This window comes from Zalophus californianus, chromosome 1, assembly GCF_009762305.2.
Source record: "Zalophus californianus isolate mZalCal1 chromosome 1, mZalCal1.pri.v2, whole genome shotgun sequence".
Classification (NCBI taxonomy): Eukaryota; Metazoa; Chordata; class Mammalia; order Carnivora; family Otariidae; genus Zalophus; species Zalophus californianus.
The window spans coordinates 187,121,220-187,142,767 of NC_045595.1; the positions used below are offsets into that span (position 1 = coordinate 187,121,220).

General features: G+C 36.3%; 2 protein-coding genes across 2 annotated transcripts in view; one reads left to right on the forward strand and one right to left on the reverse strand.

The window, feature by feature from the left end:
* Positions 1-577: 577 nt before the first annotated feature.
* On the forward strand, positions 578-2,019 carry LOC113915868 (eukaryotic translation initiation factor 2 subunit 3, X-linked-like; the record flags this gene model as incomplete). The annotated part of the gene is given in 2 exon segments (XM_035721879.1): positions 578-1,193; positions 1,196-2,019. Coding segments are annotated over 2 exon segments (1,440 nt in total), but the record flags the coding sequence as incomplete, so codon positions are not given.
* Positions 2,020-3,103: 1,084 nt separating this feature from the next.
* Positions 3,104-21,548, reverse strand: part of LIPI (lipase I) — a 40,892-nt gene continuing 22,447 nt past the window's right edge. Inside the window, exons 8-9 of the mRNA XM_035728655.1 lie at positions 14,339-14,515; positions 3,104-3,191 (exon numbers count right to left, since the gene is read on the reverse strand). Of these exons, the coding sequence (XP_035584548.1) occupies positions 3,104-3,191; positions 14,339-14,515 (265 nt within the window). The remainder of the gene's footprint in view (positions 3,192-14,338; positions 14,516-21,548) is intronic.

Below are 21,548 nucleotides of genomic sequence, written 5' to 3' on the forward strand. Positions count from 1 at the left end.
AGTCAAGGAGAAAGGCCTCAGAAGAAATCAAGCCTACTGACACCTTGATCTTAGACTTTCAGCTTCCAGAACCATGAGAAAATAAATTTGTGTTGTTTAAGCCACTCTTTCAGTGGTATTTTGTTATGGAAGCCCCAGAGAACTAATACACCAGGAAGTCAAAAGCATAGAGACTGACTGTAATCAACAGATTAGTTTAGAAACATATAGGAAACAAACTTTGGGAGTATTCAGACATAAGTGAAAGAGAGCTGAGGCCCAGGAGTCCTTCAATTTCATCATCAGTGGAAATAACAAGGCCAGAGTTTTTGTAAGGATTAAATGAATTGATATATACATGTTATTAAACTGGGTAGGAAGACAGTGATATATGTGTTAGCTATAGATATTTTTGTTATTATTATTATGGGCAGACACTAGTCAAAATACTGACTCAATCTTCACAAAAATTCTTAGATGACTGAGACATGGTGAGGTAAGTTTAGCTACTCACGTTCTCACCACCAGTAAGTGGACCCGAGATTTGACCTTAAGTGTCACAGACGCATATATTATTGTGCTCCATAGAAACTAATTTATTGTCCTTCCTTCCTCTCGGAGCAAGACAGCGGGCAGTGAGGCTGGAGTGACTCTGGGGCAGCCGCATCTTTCTCATCAGGATCTCGCCACCTTGGATGTTACCAAGTTGATGCCACTTTCACGTGAAGTTATCAGCAGACAAGCCACAATTAATATAGGTACAATTGGTCATGTAGCTCATGGAAAATCCACAGTTGTAAAAGCTATTTCTGGAGTTCACACTGTCAGGTTCAAAAATGAACTAGAAAGAAATATTACAATCAAGCTTGGATATGCTAATGCTAAGATTTATAAACTTGATGACCCAAGTTGTCCCCGGCTGGAATGTTATAGATCCTGTGGAAGTAGTACACCAGATGAGTTTCCTACGGACATTCCAGGGACCAAAGGGAATTTCAAATTAGTCAGACATGTTTCCTTTGTTGACTGTCCTGGCCATGATATTTTGATGGCTACTATGCTAAATGGTGCAGCAGTGATGGATGCAGCTCTTCTGTTGATAGCTGGTAATGAGTCTCGTCCTCAGCCTCAGACTTCTGAACACCTGGCTGCTATAGAAATCATGAAACTGAAGCATATTTTGATTCTACAAAATAAAATTGATCTGGTAAAAGAAGTCAGGCTAAAGAACAGTATGAACAGATCCTTGCATTTGTACAAGGTACAGTAGCAGAAGGAGCTATTATTCTAATTTCTGTTCAGCTGAAATACAATATTGAAGTTGTTTGTGAGTACATAGTGAAGAAAATTCCAGTACCCCCAAGAGACTTTACTTCAGAACCCCGACTTATTGTTATTAGGTCCTTTGATGTCAACAAACCTGGCTGTGAAGTTGATGACCTTAAGGGTGGTGTAGCTTGTGGTAGTATTCTAAAAGGAGTATTAAAGGTGGGCCAGGAGATAGAAGTCAGACCTGGTATTGTTTCCAAAGATAGTGAAGGAAAATTCATGTGTAAACCAGTCTTTTCCAAAATGGTGTCACTTTTTGCAGAACATAATGATCTTCAATATGCTGCTCCAGGAGGTCTTATCGGAGTGGGAACAAAAATTGACCCCGCTTTGTGCTGGGCTGACAGAATGGTGGGACAGGTACTTGGTGCGGTTGGAGCTTTACCGGAGATCTTCACAGAATTGGAAATCTCCGATTTCCTACTTAGACGGCTGCTAGGTGTACGCACTGAAGGGGACAAGAAAGCAGCAAAGGTGCAAAAGCTCTCAAAGAATGAAGTGCTTATGGTGAACACAGAATCCCTGTCAAAAGGAGGAAGAGTTAGTGCAGTCAAGGCCGATTTGGGCAAAATCGTTTTGACTAATCCTGTGTGCACAGAAGTAGGAGAAAAAATTGCCCTTAGCCAAAGAGTTGAGAAACATTGGCGTTTAATTGGTTGGGGTCAAATAAGAAGAGGAGTGATAATCAAGCCAACAGTAGATGATGACTGAAGAATTCCAGTGAAATCATACATTTGGATGGAGTCGGAATTTCTCTTTATAACCTGGCGGTATATTTTCAAAGCAATACTGGAAAATTAATTTCACAGCTCATTACTTTAGTGGTAGCTGTAAGGTTATTCCTATTTTTTGGTGATGAAAATTTAACCTCTAGTGCTAAAATAGGGTCTACAATAAATGTAAAAATTGGCATAATGTTGGATTGAATCTACATTTTAGCAGAAATTAATCATTCCCAAATAATGTCTAATTTATACATTAGTGCAGGTTTGAAATGAAACTCTTTGCTACAACCAGCCTTTTCTGTAGCACACATACCAACAAACCTGTCTGAAATAAAGTTTTTCTTCTTAAAAAAAAACTAATTTATTTACGATGCCAAATAGATCAAATGGAGCACTAAACGCCAAATGGATCACGAAACAGAGGTTATATTTATGTTTACAAGATTTACATTAATCCAAGTGATTTCTCCAAGCGACAAATTTACAATTAAAAATATACATACTCACTCATTTTACTACTGCAGTCTGAGAAGTAGAGAATGATACTATTTAGACAGTGTATTGAAGCAAAAGGCTTCTCTTTTTTTCTAAAAACATAGTATCTGTTAATAATAAGTAATTAAGGGAAACATTCAAAGATAAACATTTGATTGAGATAAACAGAAATAAACAGCTTTTAGAATATATTCAGAATGTGGGGCTCCTGGGTGGCTTAGTTGGTTGAACATCTGACTCTTGATTTTGGCTCAGGTCATGAACTCAGGTTTATGGGATCAAGCCCGGGCTCTGCACTCAGCACAGAGTCTGCTTGCCCCCTTCTCCCCTCCCCCTGCTTGTGCTTTCTCTCTCTCAAATAAAATAAACTCTTAAAAAAAAAAGAATATATTCAGAATGCTTTACTATATGTACTTTAATAGTTTTTTTCTATATTTTTGATTTTAAAAATTTATTCAGGAAGTAGAAATATCTGAATCCTAGATTGAACAATGCATTCTTTTAGAATGCATTGTTCCCATTTACAAATTCTTTAATTCACAAACAAGTTTTTATATTTGATGGAAAAAGGCATTTTATATTTCCTTTGATGTACATGTGCTCGGGTTGAGAAATACTTCCTCATTTTCGTTAAGTACAAAATTGTATATGCAAAGTGGTGGTCTATGGAAAGAGAAAAAGAGAGAGAAAAAAATAACTATTAGTAAAAAGCAGCAAAGTTTACATTTTTTCCTCATAAACAGTAGGATATTCAATGCCTGTAATTAATTAGTTTTCCAAATGCAGAGACAAACCTTTGGCATCGTTTTCATTCCATCTCATTTGGCTATACCGGGATGAAGTAGACACAATATTTATGGAAAAGAAAAAACTCTCTGTGTTTCAATTTCTTCTCTCCTTGATGCTTCATTGGGATATTTACTTTATATGGGAGATATTTTTGGATACTGAAATAGCTGAAGCCTGAACTCAACGCTTAGTGGCTGGGCCATTTTTTCTACCGTGATAGCCACCATTAAAGAATGGGGCTTAACTGCACACAGATTTTCTAATAATCTAATCAGTCCTCTTTTCCACCTAATAAAGTAGAGATAATAACGAGTAAAGAATCTATATCTTGGAGAGATTGTATATTTAGCATTTGAAGACGTCTGAAAAGTCAAGTCACTGTGATGAATCAAGCATCTTGTCTAGTTTTTATCTTCCTGTTAATGTCCAAAAAAGAACCTTAAAAAGGTAATCAAGTAGGATAAGAAAAGACAGGTTAAAGTTCAGGAAAGGAGCTAAAGAAAAATATGGTTGAAATAAATGGAAATTTCCTATGTGAGCGATAGCAACTTAGTCAAGGAAAAGGGGCAACTCAGCTGCACGGGGGCTGACAGCTCACCTTTGCTTGAAAAATGCATTGCTCTAGTTCAAGATGTACATTGCTCACAGGCTCCTTCTAGCTTGGTTAGGATACCTTCGAACAAGTTTTTTAAATATTCAACAGCTTTTTTAGGTTCAGTTACTCAATTTTTAAATAAATCAATTTTCTACATTTGTTAATGTGTTTAAAAGTGATAAAATATAGACATTCATTTTTTATTATAAAAACTGATACAGAATTCTACAGTGTCTTCCATTTGAAATAATAAAGGCATCTTGAAATTTTAATTTTAATACTATAACAGTAAATGTAAAATGGTAATACTTCAATCTTATAAGAGTTTTAGATGTCAGCAAAAGTAGCTTTTTATGTTATCAAAGATCATCAACCTCCCTTCTTTATTAAGAAGTAAGTGTGGGAATGACTTCACCACTTTTCCAAACAAATGTATATATACTTACGTCAATTCTTTATATATCCTGCTATACCCCTAAATTACTGAATGTGCCTTCACTGTTCTACATCTCCCTGATCCGCCGCATTTTTCAGTTGTCACAGTAGGACAAGTGTGTCATTAGACTTATTAATAGGTAAATTACCTCAGCCTTAACCACTGTTTTCACATATTTACAATATAATATCAAGGCAAGTGTGTTTTTATTTCTTTTCCACAAGAAAAGCTCACAACCCCATTTCCATTAAGATATGTTCCATCAGTAATATAATAAATGCATATTTTTGAATTAAATATTCCATATTTTACAAAGTCTTTGCAAGCATTACAAGACAGTTTAGGCAGGTTTACAATGCCTACCCAAAGTTAATTTTCACCAAAATGTGTGAGAAAAATTAATTTTCTTGGTTTTTACCTTGTGAAAAGCCTATCTACTTCCTCTGCCATGTTTCTGAGTTTGACATCATTTATTCTAGGTTATTAATAGTTTCTTCTCTCCAACCAATAAAAATTTTTAAAAACTACAATTTAGAAGAAAACGGTGTTATATGTTTAACCACCATGCAAAGACTATTATATGCTGATTTTTTTAATTTCAAAAAGAGCACTGAATATTGCATCTCTAATGCTTTACTTACCACAAATTAGTGAAATGAATACATTACTTTGATAAAGTATCTAAATAATAAAAGAAATCTAGTGATAAAAAAACTCTAAAATTCAAACACAATTCATTTGTTTTATTTTAATCCATCTATTATTCCAAATTATAAGACATACATATACTTAAATAAGTATATGTATAAGACACACATAAACTTATTTGAAAAAGCTCCCCAGGGCTTTTGTACAATATATCACCATATCCAAGCTTATAATTTTGTTTTTAAAAGTTACTTAAGGTTCTGAGCACTAACCCAGGTTGCATGTTCCCAGCCAGATGGGAAAAGCCAATATTTCATAGGTCCCTGGGGAGAGTACATGGGAGGTTCTTGCCTCAGTAGTGGGGGTAATTAATCCCAAACTACTCGTGGCCTGCCTAATAAATTTTGAAAGCAGAACCTGAAAGAATTAACCTGTTTATAAGAACTTAACTACTTCAGAATAAACCTGAAGAATATTTACAGAAATATAAAAATACAGAGCACCCAACATAATAAGATGCACAAAGTGTGACACCTAATCAAGAATTACCAACATGCAAAGAAGCAGAAAAATGGGCCCATCTGAGGGTCACCATTGAAACCAGTCCAGAACTAGCACAGATGAGAGAATCAGCAGGGGACATTAAAAGAGGGCGCCTGGGTGGCTCAGTTGGTTAAGCGACTGCCTTCAGCTCAGGTCATGATCCTGGAGTCCCGGGATCGAGTCCCACATCGGGCTCCCTGCTCAGCAGGGAGTCTGCTTCTCCCTCTGACCCTCTTCCCTCTCGTGCTCTCTATCTCTCTTTCTCTCCCTCTCAAATAAATAAATAAAATCTTTAAAAAAAGAGTTATTATAACTTTACTCCATGTGTTCAAATAGTTAGAGACATGAGAGATATAAAAAGATCTTAATCAAACGTCCAGAGGTGAAAACTACCATGTCTGAGATGAAAAATACCCTGCATGGGATTAATAGCAGATTAAACATTGCAGAATAATAGTGAACTTGAAGCCATAGCAACAGAAACTATTCAAAATAAAATACAGAGAGAAAATGAAATTTAAAAATTAACAGAGCATCAGGGAGCTGCGGCATAACCTCAAGCAGCCTAATGAACTTGAAATTGGAGTCCCCAAAGGGAGAGGAGAGAGAAGGGACTTGGAAAAATATATTTCCCCCAAAAATAATTATGATTTTAGATGAAATTTGATGAAATCTATAAACCTATGGGTCCAAGAAGGTCAACAAGTGCCAAACACAAGAGGTATGAAGAAAATTACAAGTCACATCATAACCAAACTGCTTAAAATCAGTGGTAAGGAGACAATCTTAAAACCAGCCAGAAAAAAAAAAAAAGGCATATAATCGTCACAAGAACAAAGGAAGGAGAGTAATAGATTTCTCATTAGGAGCAATTCATGGTAGAAGACAGTCCAGCAACATCTTTAACTAACTGAACTTAAAAACAAACAAACAAACAAACAAAAAACCTGTCAAACCAGGCATCTATATCCAAAGAAATGATTTTTCAAAACGAAGCCATCCTAAAGACTTTTTCAGATACACAAAAGTTGAAAGAATTCACACCCAGTAGACCCACACTACCAAATAAAACAAAACAAAACAAAGTCCAACCAACCAAACCAAAAACCTTAAAGGAACTCCTTTAGCCCAAAGGTAAATTATACCACATAAAAATAGGCAACCACTTAACAGTTCTGAGAAGTGCATCAGAAATAGTGACTTTTCCTAATCATTTATATCCCTTTAATAGATTAACTCTTTAAACAAAAATGATACACTGTATTATGGAGTTTTTAGCATATGTACAAGTAAAATGTATGCTAACAACAACACAGAAGCTAGGATGGGAGAAATGAAGTTATTCTACTGTAAACATTCTCACATTAAATGTGAAGTGGTAAAATTCACTTGAAGGTAGACTCTGATAAATTAAGATTATAATATGAACCCCAAAGAAACCACTAAAATAATCAAAGAGTTAATAATATAATAATAATAATACCACAGTAGGGAAATAAAATGTAATCATGAGACTACTCTTTATCCAATAGAAGGCAGACAATGACAAAACTGGGAATGAAAAACAGGTGGGACAAATAGAAAACAAAATGGTAAGATGATAGTTTTGAGCCAAACCACAATGATAAACTAAATGATGTAAATATCCTCAAAAATGGCAGAAGCCATCAGCATCATTCACTATTTGAGAAATCCAAATTAAAAACACAATCTCTATACACCTATTAGTAGAGGGAAAACAAAAACCAAACAACAAAAACACTGGGGAAGGTGCAGTCTTTGATGATGCAGGAGAGCAATGGAACCCTGCTAAGTGCCAGTGGGAATGCAAAATGTACAGTCACTTTGGAAAACAGTCTGGCAGCTTCCTCTAAAGTTAAACATACTCTTAACAGTATGACCCAACAATTTCACTTCTAGGTATTTATCCATGAGAAATGAAAACTTATGTTCACATAAAAACCTACATGCAAATATTTATGTTGGCTTTATCCATAGATAGAGATCAAAAACTGTGAACAAACCATATGTCTTCAAACTGGTGAGTGGATAAACAAACTGTGGTATATACGTACAATGGAATGCTATTCATCAATAACATCCCATTGGTATAAGCAACAAAATGCATAAATTTTGAATGTATGAAGCTAAATGAAAAAAAGCCATACTCAAAAGGCTACATACTATTATGATTCCATTTATATAAAGTTCTGGAAAAGGCAAAACTAGAGACAGTGGTTGCCAGGGAGTAGGAGCGGGGTTGAAAATAAGGGGGTAGCACAAGGCAGTTTTTGTCATTGATGGAAATGTCCTGTATGTTCAATGTGATGGTTGTTATATGACTTTATGAATGTATCAAAACTCATAGAACTATATACCAAAAAGAGTACTTTTTACTGTTAAGTGTTAAAAAGCAGCTTTAATCCAACTTTTCTCAGGAAGTCATCCCAGGTCACCTTCACTGTGAATATTCCTCTCAGTCCCTAAGTTTGAAGGCCCTACCCTACTGGAAACGCCCTGAAGGAGAACTATGCTGTAGTGTCTATCAGAGTTTGCTACAGAGATAATTGCTGGTTGAATGCAGACACAGTTTATCTGGACCATAAGGCATCACATTTTTAAAACTCACATTTCCAATAATTTGGCAGCGCTAATTCTCATTAATTGCACATTATCTGTATGGACAGATGTAAATAGGAAAAGCAACTAAACGGTTATGGCAATTATCTAGGTAATTAAACTTAAAGCATACATTTCATCCAAGCATCTGTTAGCATCCCCAGCCAGCAGGGAATGTTAAGAGTTTTGCTAACCACCCTACAAAAATGTGTTTTAGGTTTCTTCCCGCCCCCCTCCCCCGAGTAGAAACAACTGCATCTAAATTTTGCAAATTTAGTAAATTTTCATTGCCTATCCACTGTTTAGATTTTACATAAAAATTGAAATTACATGCATGCTTATTTTTTGCTCTATAGCATATTCCAATTACTTTACCCTATTTTTTCCTTATTAAGCAATGAATGAACTGTGTACAATAGCTGTCTATGCAAAAATTATTAAGAAGAAAAAAAAAAGAAGACAGGGAGTTGCATATAATAGTGGACACATCTGTCTGCCTTTTTCCCCTTTCCTTTCCCCTTATAACACAGGACTTTTTAAAAAGGAGAAATGCATGGAGGCTGGGTGGCTTAGTTGATTAAGCGACTGCCTTCGGCTCAGGTCATGATCCTGGAGTCCCGGGATCAAGTCCCGCATTGGGCTCCCTGCTCAGCGGGGAGTCTGCTTCTCCCTCTGACCCTCCCCTCCCATGCTCTCTCTCTCTCTCTCTCTCTCATTCTCGCTCTCTCAAATGAATAAATAAATAAAATCTTAAAAAAAATAAAAATAAATAAAATGGAGAAATGCATGGAGAAAGCAACCACTGTCTGTAGGCTCACCAACAACCTGTATCAAGGTGTGAACATCATGTGCTGAGGTGGAAGATTTGAAAATGTTCCTCCTCCTTGATGTTCCTTCTATGAATATAGAACAGGGAAATTGTTTACTGTGCAGATAGTTTTCTATGCATCGATAGTATTTATGATAAGCAAGCATTGGGGGGAAGAAAAAGCACCAAAATGCCGAACAATAAAGGAAAGACTAATTTGAATATTCTGCAAAAGGTGGAATATAATGGCAGCCATTTATTTATATTTTGGAAGAAAAAAATGCTTCTAATCAGGTCCATGGTATGGCACACCTCCAAGTACATTATGTTCACCTTGTTATCTACATGAACAATGATGCCGGTACCTCCTGCAGTGAATAAACTGCACGACCCTACACAGAAAGCTGGCTTATAATTTAATGCAAATAATTACATTCATGATTCACTTGTAACATGTGTGATGATAAGTAAGCATGACAAAATATTAACAGTGATAGTTCCTGGTTGTAGCATTACATTTGAATTAAATTTTCCAAATACTCCATAAGGGGAATAAATCACTATATTAGTTAGTGAAAAAAGTGTTTATTACTATCAAAATAAGAGCAACTAAAAGAAAAAAAAAACATTAAAAACCCAAGAAAAGTCTGGCTTCAAATCATTGCGAAGCCACTCCTCTGCTGAGAAACCTTAGACTTGTTATATAAAGCCTCTCAGTTTCTGTTCCTTTACTAATAAAACAAAGAAAATATTTACCTCAGAGAGGTGTTGCAAAGGTTGCAAAAGCAGTGTCTGGGATGTAGTAAATCTAAACACCCTTAACCACTATTATTCATCTTGAAAACGGTTTACTAAATGTTGAAACTCTTCAACTAAATGCAATGCTAAATAACTAGGGAAGTTAACAGGAAGTAAGTAAGGCATTCGGGGCAAAGCTACAAAATTGTTGATTTAAATATTTAATTAATTTGAAAAAGGACAAAATGTCTAAAGTTATACATCAACCCTCCATGATATATTGGAGTAAATTACTTAAGCAGTTACTACAATGTTCAATCTCAAGTTGTCTTATCACGCAAAATATTACATTATAGCTATCCAGAACAATAAATACAACCAGTTAAAAAAAAACCTAACTTACCCCAAAATCGTCTGAAGTATTCAGATCTTGAAAAATCTGAATTTGAGTGATCCAGCTTAGCTATTCATTCATTGCCTTCATTCACAGGTTAACTGCATCAGCCAATCAAAATTATATTGAGGTTTTTTGTTGTTGTTGTTAAATCAATATCTAACTTCAGTAAGATAAATTACAAGCCCATCTACTTTTTTTTTAAGATTTCATTTATTTATTTGACAGAGAGACACAGCGAGAGAGGGAACACAAGCAGGGGGAGTGGGAGAGGGAGAAGCAGGCTTCCCGCCAGACAGGGAGCCCGATATGGGGCTCCATCCCAGGACCCTGGAATCATGACCTGAGCCGAAGGCAGATGCTTAATGGCTGAGCCACCCAGGCACCCCGTCACAATTCTTAGTGTTTCTAATGTTTTTGATATTAAAGAAAAAACACACTGAACACAAATGCACCTTTGGAGCTTCTTGCTGCTTTCCTTGCTTGGTATTCTCTAGCAACCTAAATGCTATTTATTACCCATTTCTCTTCAAGGCTCAGTTCTTCCAATTTCACTTAAAAAAAAAAACAACTGTTCTAATGAGTGATGTTTTCCTTCTTTAAAATGCTAACTTATAGTTGATCTCAGTAAAACTGTTTAGATTGAAGTTTTCGTTTTCTTTTTTTTAATATTTTATTTATTTATTTGAAGAGAGTGACAGCAATCACAGAAGAGAGGGATCACAGAGTCGGAGAGAAATTACAGAGGGAGAGGGACCACAGAGGGACAGGGGGAAGCTGACTCACCGCTGAGCCAAGACCCCCTTGCAGGGCTCAATGCGGGCCTCAATGCGGGACTCGATCCCAGGACCCCGAGATCATGACCTGAGCTGAAGGCAGACGCTCAACGTGAGCCACCCAGCCTCCCCCAAACCAATCTACTTTTAATTAATGTTTTGCCTGAATTATCAAATTTTTTTCAGTCTTTCTGTAGTGTCCTGTTACTTTTTTCACCTTACAGGTAATATTATCTTCTCTGGTAATACTACCTTTAACATTCTTCAACCTACTCTTAATATATAAACTTGGATCAGGGCGCCCGGGTGGCTCAGTCATTAAATGTCTGCCTTCGGCTCAGGTTATGATCCCGGCGCCCTGGGATTGAGCCCGGGAAGCCTGCTTCTTCCTCTCCCACTCCCCCTGCTTGTGTTCCCTCTCTCTGTCAAATAAATAAAATCTTAATATATATATATATATATATATATATATATATACACACACATAAACTTTGATTGAATTTGGTCCCATCTTGTCACAGAGTAAGCACAAATCAAAGGACTTATTTCCCTGGCCAATCAGAAAAATCTACTTCCCTGGCCACAGTATGAGGTTCAAAGGTATGTACTTGCCCAGTCAAAGTCAGTGACATGCAAAGAGACTTTAAAACTCTTTCCCCACCCATCCTCACGGGATTTGAATTTGGCATCAAGTAGCAGCCAAGTTGGTATTGGGACAAAGCAATGTGAATGGCAAAGCCAAGAGCTAGCACAGAAGTGCACTTGGTCCTTTGAATGCAGCTAAGCCAGGGGCCATTATCTTCTATGGCATTTTCAGATACATCTGGCTACAGGTCCCCTTTATCTTTAGGGATCTGTGGTTGGATTTTCTGTCTTTTGTAGTAGTAAGAGTTTGCTTGTTTTTCTGCTCTACAACATCATGCCTATAGTAAATAATACTGCACTTTAAAATTTGTTGAGAGTAAATCTCATGTTAAATGCTCTTACCACAAAACAATAATAAAAAAAAAGATGGTTAGACAATATGGGGTGGGGGACAAGGGGGTGGGAGCTGGCCTCTTGACCTGAGCAGCAGGGGAAAGTTCTTTAATGAATAAGCTACTTTGTGAAACAGGTAAGGTGGTGGTTAATTAATGTTTTGCCTTAATTGGCAAATGTCCATAGCTATTAGAAAGTGTATTTTGTTTATATCCTCAGACTAAAGAGGAAACTTTTTATTTTCTCTTTCCATATGTGATATATAGGGAGAAGACTTTATTCTGAGACAGTATGAATTCTTTACATTTAAGTACCAGAAACAGAAGATATAAAATCACATCTCAAATTCTGTTTATACTCACCTTCCTTATGCTCAGAGAGGTATTAATGGGGGAGAATAAGGGGATATGATGGTGCAACAAGTTTGGCCCCTTTAAAACTTAGCTTTTGGGAACACAAATATATTTTGCATTCTTAAGTTTAGTAGAGGCTTTGCATCTTTAAGATAATAAACACAAGGGGTGGGGAATAAATAAATATTGTCTTAAAAAGGTAATCAATACAGAGATCAGTTGAAGATTAAAAATCTTGAGCTCTAGTCCTTCAAACATGACCCCCTTATGTGTGTCTGTCTGTCTGTCTCTCTCTGGTATACTTTGGTGGGGAATGATGTTGCTAATATTCCTAGCTGAAAATTTCCATATATTTTGGTATTTTTTGTAGGTATTTCAATCAAAGACAAAAAACAGTAAAATTATTCCTAGATTTTTTCCATTATAATGACATCTTACTTAGTGACTTTTGAGTGACTATTTTCATGCCAAAAGTTACAAAATAATTTTCAGTTCAAAGAATCTTTCTAATTCTCCTCTTTTTATTTATTTATTTTTTAATTTTTAAAAAGACTTCATTTATTTATTTTAAAGAAAGAGAACAAGCAGAGAGGGATCGGGGAAGAGGGAGAAGCAGGCTCCCCGCTGAGCAGGGAGCCCAATGTGGGGCTTGATCCCAGGACCCCAGGATCATGACCTGAGCCGAAGGTAGATGCTTAACCAACTGAGCCACCCAGGTGCCCTCCCCCAATTCTCCTCTTTTGATATAGACCTTGTCTAAATGCATATTCTTATCATTTATTATTTTTATTCTCCAAAAATTCTTATTTACTATGCGCAACATTCATAGAAAGGTAATTAGGGAATCAAATATATAAATACAGAAACATAAAGAGAAGTAAAAAGAAAGCTCCACTGTCAGCTAAAGGAGAGTTTTCTAGCAATCCACAAACCCATTGCTATTGACTCTCAGTTGACACTCATGGTTGGAACAAATCACATGTCACATATCCAAATAGACAAATGGTCAACTCATTAAAGAGGCCTTAGTGGTTCTTAGTACTTTCACAGAGGTGTTTTGTGGGACTATGAATTCTGCCATGGTGAACATGTACATCAATACTGTGGGGACAAGGATAGTAGGAAAACCTCTTCAGTTAGGAGAACACGGAACTAAGAAAAGCCGGAACTAAAAAAACTAAATAGACTAAGAAAAATACCGCTGGAGTCTATCATCTTCAAAAAACCCATCAAGTCATGATGTAGAATGGAGATATTTGTGATATAACAGACAAACCAAAACATATGATGGTAAAATTAAAATGTAGAGTCAGATTTTCCTCACGCTGTTATTGTATATATGCTAGAGCTTCACTTCTGTCAATATATTCTTGGGGTTGAATTTCCAGTGATATGTAGAATCTTAGATACAATAGATGAAAATGGACTTTTTTTTCTCTTCCCAAATAAAAATAAATTTAAGAGAAAGCAAAAAATCATTGAAAGTCATGATGACTTCTATCTTCTATGACCATATGCCTCATTATAGTTTTCAGCCACTGAACCCCATCTAAAGAATTGTATAAAAGGAATCTCAACCTCTCTGTAAATATATATGTATATATAAGAAATTATCGATCAGGGCTGCCTGGGTGGCTCAGTCGTTAAGCGTCTGCCTTCGGCTCAGATCATGATCCCAGGGTCCTGGGATCGAGCCCCGCATCAGGCTCCCTGCTCCGCGGGAAGTCTACTTCTCCCTCTCCCACTCCCCCTGCTTGTGTTCCCTCTCTTGCTGTGTCTCTCTCTGTCAAATAAATAAATAAAATCTTAAAAAAAAAAAAGAAATTATCGATCAACTTCTAAGGCAGATATTTGTCTCATTTTTTTTTCATTTTTATTGTGTCTAATGAAATGATTGTGTTTGCTTTTTCTTTGCTTTAGGTGATGTGATTCCAAACTAAGTTTCATTCAAACTAATTTCCATTTTTAAAAAAGTGCATCTTGCACCTTTTAGATATTCTAACATTTATGTAAAATATAATCTGAAATACACAACAGATATTTGAATCCATAAACTTTTAAAACATTTCTTAGCATACCAATATTTTCAAGTATAAAAGATTATACACTGAAATCAAAATTCAGTTTTCTTACCTTTCTGGATATGTAAGTGATTGTAACATGATACGCTGGATTTTGTATCTGCCTGTGATACACGGGCAATGTGAGCTCTGAGAATATGCCAAACCAATGCTTGAAATATTTACAACATCATTTAAAAATTGAGCAAGAATTTTGACTTCTTGGAACTCATTAAATGATCTGTTCTTCCTAAAGAGAGAATTTAATATGTTCAGCATATTAGTAAAATATAATTTAACTCTGAAGTCAATGTAACGTTCATAATGCAGGATAGAAAGAATAAACTTAAAGGAAAAAGGCCAAACAATAACATATTTGTTAAAGTATTTATTAAAATAATTTAAAATACAACCCAACAATTGCACTACTAGGTATTTACCCAAAGGATACAAACATAGTGATCCAAAGGGGCACCTGCACCCCAATGTTTATAGCAACAATGTCCACAGTAGCCAAACTATGGAAAAAGCCCAGATGTCCATCAACAGATGGATGGATAAAGAAGATGCAAATACATTATACACATACACACACACACACACACACACACACACACACACACACACACACGGAATATTACTCAGCCATCAAAAAAAATTAAAAATTAAAATTAAATCTGACCTTTTGCAATGACATGGATAGAACTAGAGGGTATTATGCTAAGTGAAATAAGTCAATCACAGAAAGACAATCATCATATGATCTCACTCATATGTGGAATTTAAGAAACAAAACAGAGGATCATAGGGGAAGGGAGGGAAAAATAAAATAAGACAAAATCAGAGAGGGAGACAAACCATAAGAGACTCTTAACAACAGGAAACAAACTGAGGGTTGCTGAGGGGGAGGGGGTAACTTGGTGATGGACATAAAGGAAGGCACATGATGTAATGAGCACTGGGTGTTATATGCAACTGATGAATCACTGAACTTTACCTCTAAACTAATAATATGCTAATTAATTAATTAATTGAATTTAAATAAAATAAAAAATTTAAAAAACTAATTTAAAATAAGTTAAAACAAAATAAAATAATAATACATGCATCTCCATACAAAATTATTTGGAGATACTTTTTGAGAAAAAAGTGGGACATCTTGTCTTTCTGACTTGGGTGTCTAGATTGTACATTTAAGATTAGAGAAGTCCTGGGTGCCTGGGTGGCTCAGTTGGTTAAGTGACTGCCTTCGACTCAGGTCATGATCCTGGAATCCCAGGATCGAGTCCCACATCCGGCTCCCCGCTCAGCGGGCAGTCTACTTCTTCCTCTGACCCTTCCCCTTCTCATGCTCTCTCTCTCATCCTCTGTCTCAAATAAATAAATACAATCTTTAAAAAAACGATTAGAGAAGTCCCCTTATGCTTCTTTTTTTAGACCCTGAACAACTATCATCGTTCCCTGAATGGGCTGGGTACTCAAATAATAATTCTTCATTGTTCTGTGCCATTTTACCAAATATTTGTGAATTAAAGGAAAAATTATAAAAGCCTCAGATTCAAAAGGAAAAAATAAAGGTAGAATTTAATAAGTACAATTTTCCGAGCATTTAAAGTGCATCCAGAACTGTAATGAAGTTCGACATACTTGATCTTATTTAACTATCTTAACAACTCCCTTTATTAGGTCCTATTAGTATTGCCATTAACAGATGAGAAAACTGAATATCAGAGCATATAAGAGGCTTTCCTAAGCTAGTGAATGCAAAGCCTGAACGCAAACACAGTCATGTCAGTGTTCTTCATCACTCTACTCAAATTCCTCATCCTTGTTTGCCAGACGTATGGGGGCCTGGAGTCGGTTAGATCGATATGGATCTGCTTAACTACAAAGGGGACCGCAAAGAAGGAAAAGGAGGAGGAGCAGGATAAGTATGAGGAGGGGGAAAGCAAAGGAGGGAGAGTGGGAGGAAGGGGGAGAGGAGAGGAGGAAGCAAGGGAAGAAGAGAGAAGGGAAGGAAAAGGAAGAGGAGAGAAAGAAAACAAAAATCTGTTGTACTGGGGCACCTGGGTGGCTCAGTCAGTTAAGACTCTGACTTTGGTTTCAGTTCAGGTCGTGGTCTCAAGGTCACGGGATCGAGCCCTGTGTGGGGCTCCACGCTCGGCACACGGTCTGCCTGAGAGTCTCTCTTTCCCTCTCCCCCTGCTCACACTCTCTCCCTCTCTCTCTTTCTCTCTCTCAAATAAATAAATCTTAAAAAAAAATCTGTTGTATTAATTCCCTCCTTCAAGGCAGCAATGACTGGCTTGAGCAAAGGCAACAATCACACGTAGAACGGACGAAGAGTACGTCCAGCACTTGTGCCATCTTACCTTTATTCCCACCTTGTCCTCCTCTTGAGTCTTCAAAACAACTAGGCCCCCAAAAAGGTTGTCATCACACTCCTCAAAGCCCATTTCTGCTCCTTCCAGGCACTATTACTACCTCCTCTTTCATGGAATATAGCACCAATGATCATATCGCTAATTTCTGTCTAGGACCTTATCTGGATTTCTCAGAGATACTTCAAAGTCAGTATGTCCAGATGGGAATGTGCTCTCTTTCCCTACAATTTCACACCCACTTTAATGATTTCGAATACCAACTGTTTGCTCATGACCACCAGATCTCTGCCTCTAGGTGAACTCTGTCTGCTGAGATCCAGACGTACATATTGACTGTTATTCATCATGTCTACTTGGATCTCTCAAGGATGTCTGCAGCTCAGTAGGTCCAAATCTAAATGACGTCTTCCCCAAAAACCATCTCTCACCAAAAAACAAAACAAAACAAAACCCAACAGCTTACAAATTTCTTTATCATTTTAAATGGCTCTACCACGTATTACCCAAGCCAGACAATTAGGATTCACCCTCGATATCCCCTCTTTTAACTGCTACTTCCAATCTATCATAAATTCCTACTGACTACACCTATGAAATATCCTGAATCTGCTTTGAATCCATCCTCAGTTTCCATCTCCACTACAAGCACTCAGGACACCATTGTTCCTTGCCTATATTCTTGCAACGACATCATGTCTTTTCCCTCATCAACCCACTGTGATCAAATTGTTTTTCCGAAATAAAGATCCAATCCCAGCTCCAACCAGACTGGCCCAACTAAAACACTTTAGTGGTTTTCATTTGCCCAGTGAGTAAAATAAAATCCTAGAAATGCCCTCTAAGTTCTAGTTCTTACAGAATCTAGGGGTTTACTACCTCTCTTATATCTCTCTTGCTTTTCCTGCCTCCATTCTAAGACATTATAAAATTCCTTCAGTTCCTAAAATGGGCTATGTTCTCTCCTCCTTCAGGATCTATGCATTTATTGACCCTTCTGCCTGGAATATAGCAAAGCAGATGAATCCCTGCTCCTCATTTAGGTCTCAACTAATATGAAATGTCTTTAGGGAAACTTTTAATGACCACACTATCCCCTATTTTATGTTTCCGTACACACTATAATTTGCTTCAAGACATTTTTCAGATTTTATTTATATATTTTTATTTATTTTTGATTACTGTTATATCCTTCATTAAGCTGTAACTTTAGTGAGGGTAGGACCATGTCTATTTTTCTCATCACAGTATCCTCAGCACTTAGCACAGTCCTTAGTTCAATGCAGAAACACATTAAAAATTGTTTGAATAGAGGAATGAGGAACATCATCATTTTATCTGTATTATGTATTTGTAAAGTCTATCGGCTGCACTGGACAGAAATTATGTAAAGACAGCAATCTAATTTGTCCAGAACTGTATCCCTAATTTCTACTACAGTTACTGGCCTATAGAAGCTTTCAAGATATTATATTGAATGATTAAACTGGCTCCTCTCCATGACCTGCTGGCTCAGTAAATGGCACCGTAACTTAAATATTTGCCTCAAAATTGGCTTCTTTCCTTCAATTTCATATATTTAATTTATCATAAAAACACATCTATTCTAAGTCCTAAAAACAAAACAAAAAAAAAACAATACAAAACAAAAAACATTTCCACGAATTTAGTCCAGGCCTCCATCATCTCTCACAGAAATTACTACAACAGTCACCTCTTTGGACTTGTGCCACTCTAATCTCTCCATTCCTCATCCTCTGAGGGAATCATTCTAACCAGAATGTCCAAAATTGATACCTCCTGTTTAAATTCCTATATTGATGTATTAATATATTTGGCATCATATTATAATGTGTGAGTAATTTTAAGTGACAAAAATTATTACATTGTAACATTCAGTATAAAAATCAGGATAAGATCCTAATTTTGCTAAGTGAAAAAAAATAATGCAGAGGGGTATGTACATGAAGAAAGAGGAAGGAAATGAGGAGGTAGAGGAAGAGAAGGAGACATAGATGTAGACCAAATAGTAAATGTGAACATCCCTGGATTATATAATTATATATGATAGTCTCATTTTCTACTGTATGACACATTTTTCTAGAGTGAGCAAATATTCCTTTTCAATTTTGAAAAGGGAAACAAAAGGTCATTTAAAAGTCTCTGGCTTCCCTGGTTTCTGAAACAGTTCAAATCCCGAAGCATTACCAAAGCTATTAGCAAAGAATTATTTAATAGAAAAACAATAAAGCCTATGGCCAGGCTTAAATGGACAGATTTGCCATGAATATATCATCCATGTTTTATATTCCTTCATGAAAAATGCACGAAGTCAAGTATGTGGATAAAATGCGTCAATCTTTCACGGTGCTCTGCATAGACAAGGATGTTTATGAAGGAAATCAAGAATCACAATTGCCTTGCCTTCTGGACAAGTTGGAAACAACTGCTCTCGGACTACAGTCTTTGTGCTATTACTGAACTCTGCTACTGTCCTATTTCCGTGCCTTTGAAAGCACTCTCTCGCTAGGCCTTGACTACGGTCTCTCTCCTTCAAATGCTTTCCTTGCTTCTTCCTCTGTACACCCACAGCACATAAGTATTCTGCTACTACAGAACTTATTACTCAGAGCTCTAAATATGCATTAGTCTCCTCCAGGTTTCTGTGACTTCCTTGAGAACAATACAGTGCTATTTTATCTTGAATACCCGTTATTTGGTGAAATGCCTGAATAAGTTCCGTTGGTGCTGAATAACACTGTTGAATAAGTGGATTCAAAAATCTAAGAAAGCATGTGTCGTATAAAAATAAATAATGGATCATACACATATGTGTGTTATATATATGCACATATATACACTATTTTAAGTGATTTGAAGCAATAAACTATTATAAAATAACTATTATTATAACACTGTCAATCAGTGCTCAAAATTAAGTTTCTCTTAATAAAATATGGGCCTTGGGGTGCCTGGGTGGCTCAGTCATTAAGCGTCTGCCTTCGGCTCAGGTCATGATCCCAGGGTCCTGGGATCGAGCCCCGCTTCGGGCTCCCCGCTCTGCAGGAAGCCTGCTTCTCCCTCTCCCACTCCCCCTGATTGTGTTCCCTCTCTCGCTGTGTCTCTCTCTGTCAAATAAATAAATAAAATCTTTAAAAAAATATATGGGGGGGCGCCTGGGTGGCTCAGTCATTAAGCGTCTGCCTTCGGCTCAGGTCATGATCTCAGGGTCCTGGGATCGAGCCCCGCATCGGGCTCCTTGCTCTGCAGGGAAGCGTGCTTCTCCCTCTCCCACTCCCTCTGCTTGTGTTCCCTCTCTCACTCTGTCTCTCTCTGTTAAATAAATAAATAAAATCTTTTAAAAAATAAATAAATAAAAAAATAAAATAAATAAAATAAAAAAATTATGGGCCTTGATATAAATGAAGAATTTGAAGAATCGGGAATCCTAATTTGATTTATTTAATATTCTTCTTTGGGTGACTGAGGGGAAGTTGAAGAAAGGGAAAAAAACAAAAAGAATTGATGCTCACTCATCACCAGTTCTATCCAACTACTAAATTATCTGCAATGCCTTTAATCATTTTAAGAAAATTAAAATTTTAAGGATCTAATATTAAAAATATGTTTATCCCAATGTTTAAAAAAATTTTCCTGACTTACAACTCAGAACATTATTTCCAAGAATGGCCTTAGTATCCCATGATGAAGTAGTCTTTATGTCACTTCAGTACATAGGTTCTCAATATTTTATCATAATATACTTCTTTTACTATTATTTTTCTTTGTGGCTTTCAAGGTTTTAAAGATTTATCTACAAAACAAACTTCATTTATTATGAGATACAGCTACTTTTTATATTTTAATATCATTTTAGATTTTAAACAAAGGTTCATAATAATCCTGTAAAATTACATACATCACTTCCATTGTTTGCAATGCTAATGTGCAAATATATAAGCATGCAGAGACTTTTCCCTGGTTCGCTTTAGTGGTTGAATAAGTTTGGGTATCATGATGTATGCAGGTCTGAAGCCCATCACGCATCAGATTTAGTCAGTTCAGGTACTGTAACTACCTAGACTATGCCAATAGTAAAAACTGGATATACCAACTATGCTTCCTGAAATTCTAAAGATGTCATCAGTAGTCAGTCTAAACTTAAACCAAATTGTTCTAAGTCCAGGCACAATAAAATAAAGTGTATCTTTTATTTCATCACTAGACATGGTACCAGTGAGCATTGTGAAAAGTCACATTATTTAAAAAATTTCTAGAAGTCTAGCATAGCAGGTTGGAAACTACAATTTTAATAGTAGGATACACCTCCATACCATTCTTTTGTTTAACAGGAAATGAATTTCTTAGTTTGAGAATTTATTAAATACATAAATATGCATTCAACAAATTCAAGCTGAGAACATTCTTTGAGATGATTAGATAAAAAATATGTATATATACCTACACATACATATATACACAAAGAGTTAAATAGAAGATTAAGTAAAAACAAAACACCCTTCTATTACTTGTGGAATTTGTGGCTGGGAGTGGTTCTCTGGAACACTGAAATTGGGTCACTCTACTGACAGAAGTTGTTAGACATTTATTCACATCACTGTGAACACAATGTTGCCTGAAAACCAGAGAGAATTAGAAGGCAAGTAGTTTGAGAAGAAGAACACTGAAATGAGAGTTAGAATGAGAGGGAAAAAAAAGTTTCCCCTAATGTTTGTAGTTCCTAGGTGTGTATGACATAAACAAGTTAGTCGACTTCGTATTCAGCATCTTCCTCCACAGAATGAATGAATTAGAATATACACCTGAGATTCTTTTAATATTTAACATTTAAGGTTCAATGGATAGAAAGATTACACCATTTGTATTATAGTCCAAAGGAGA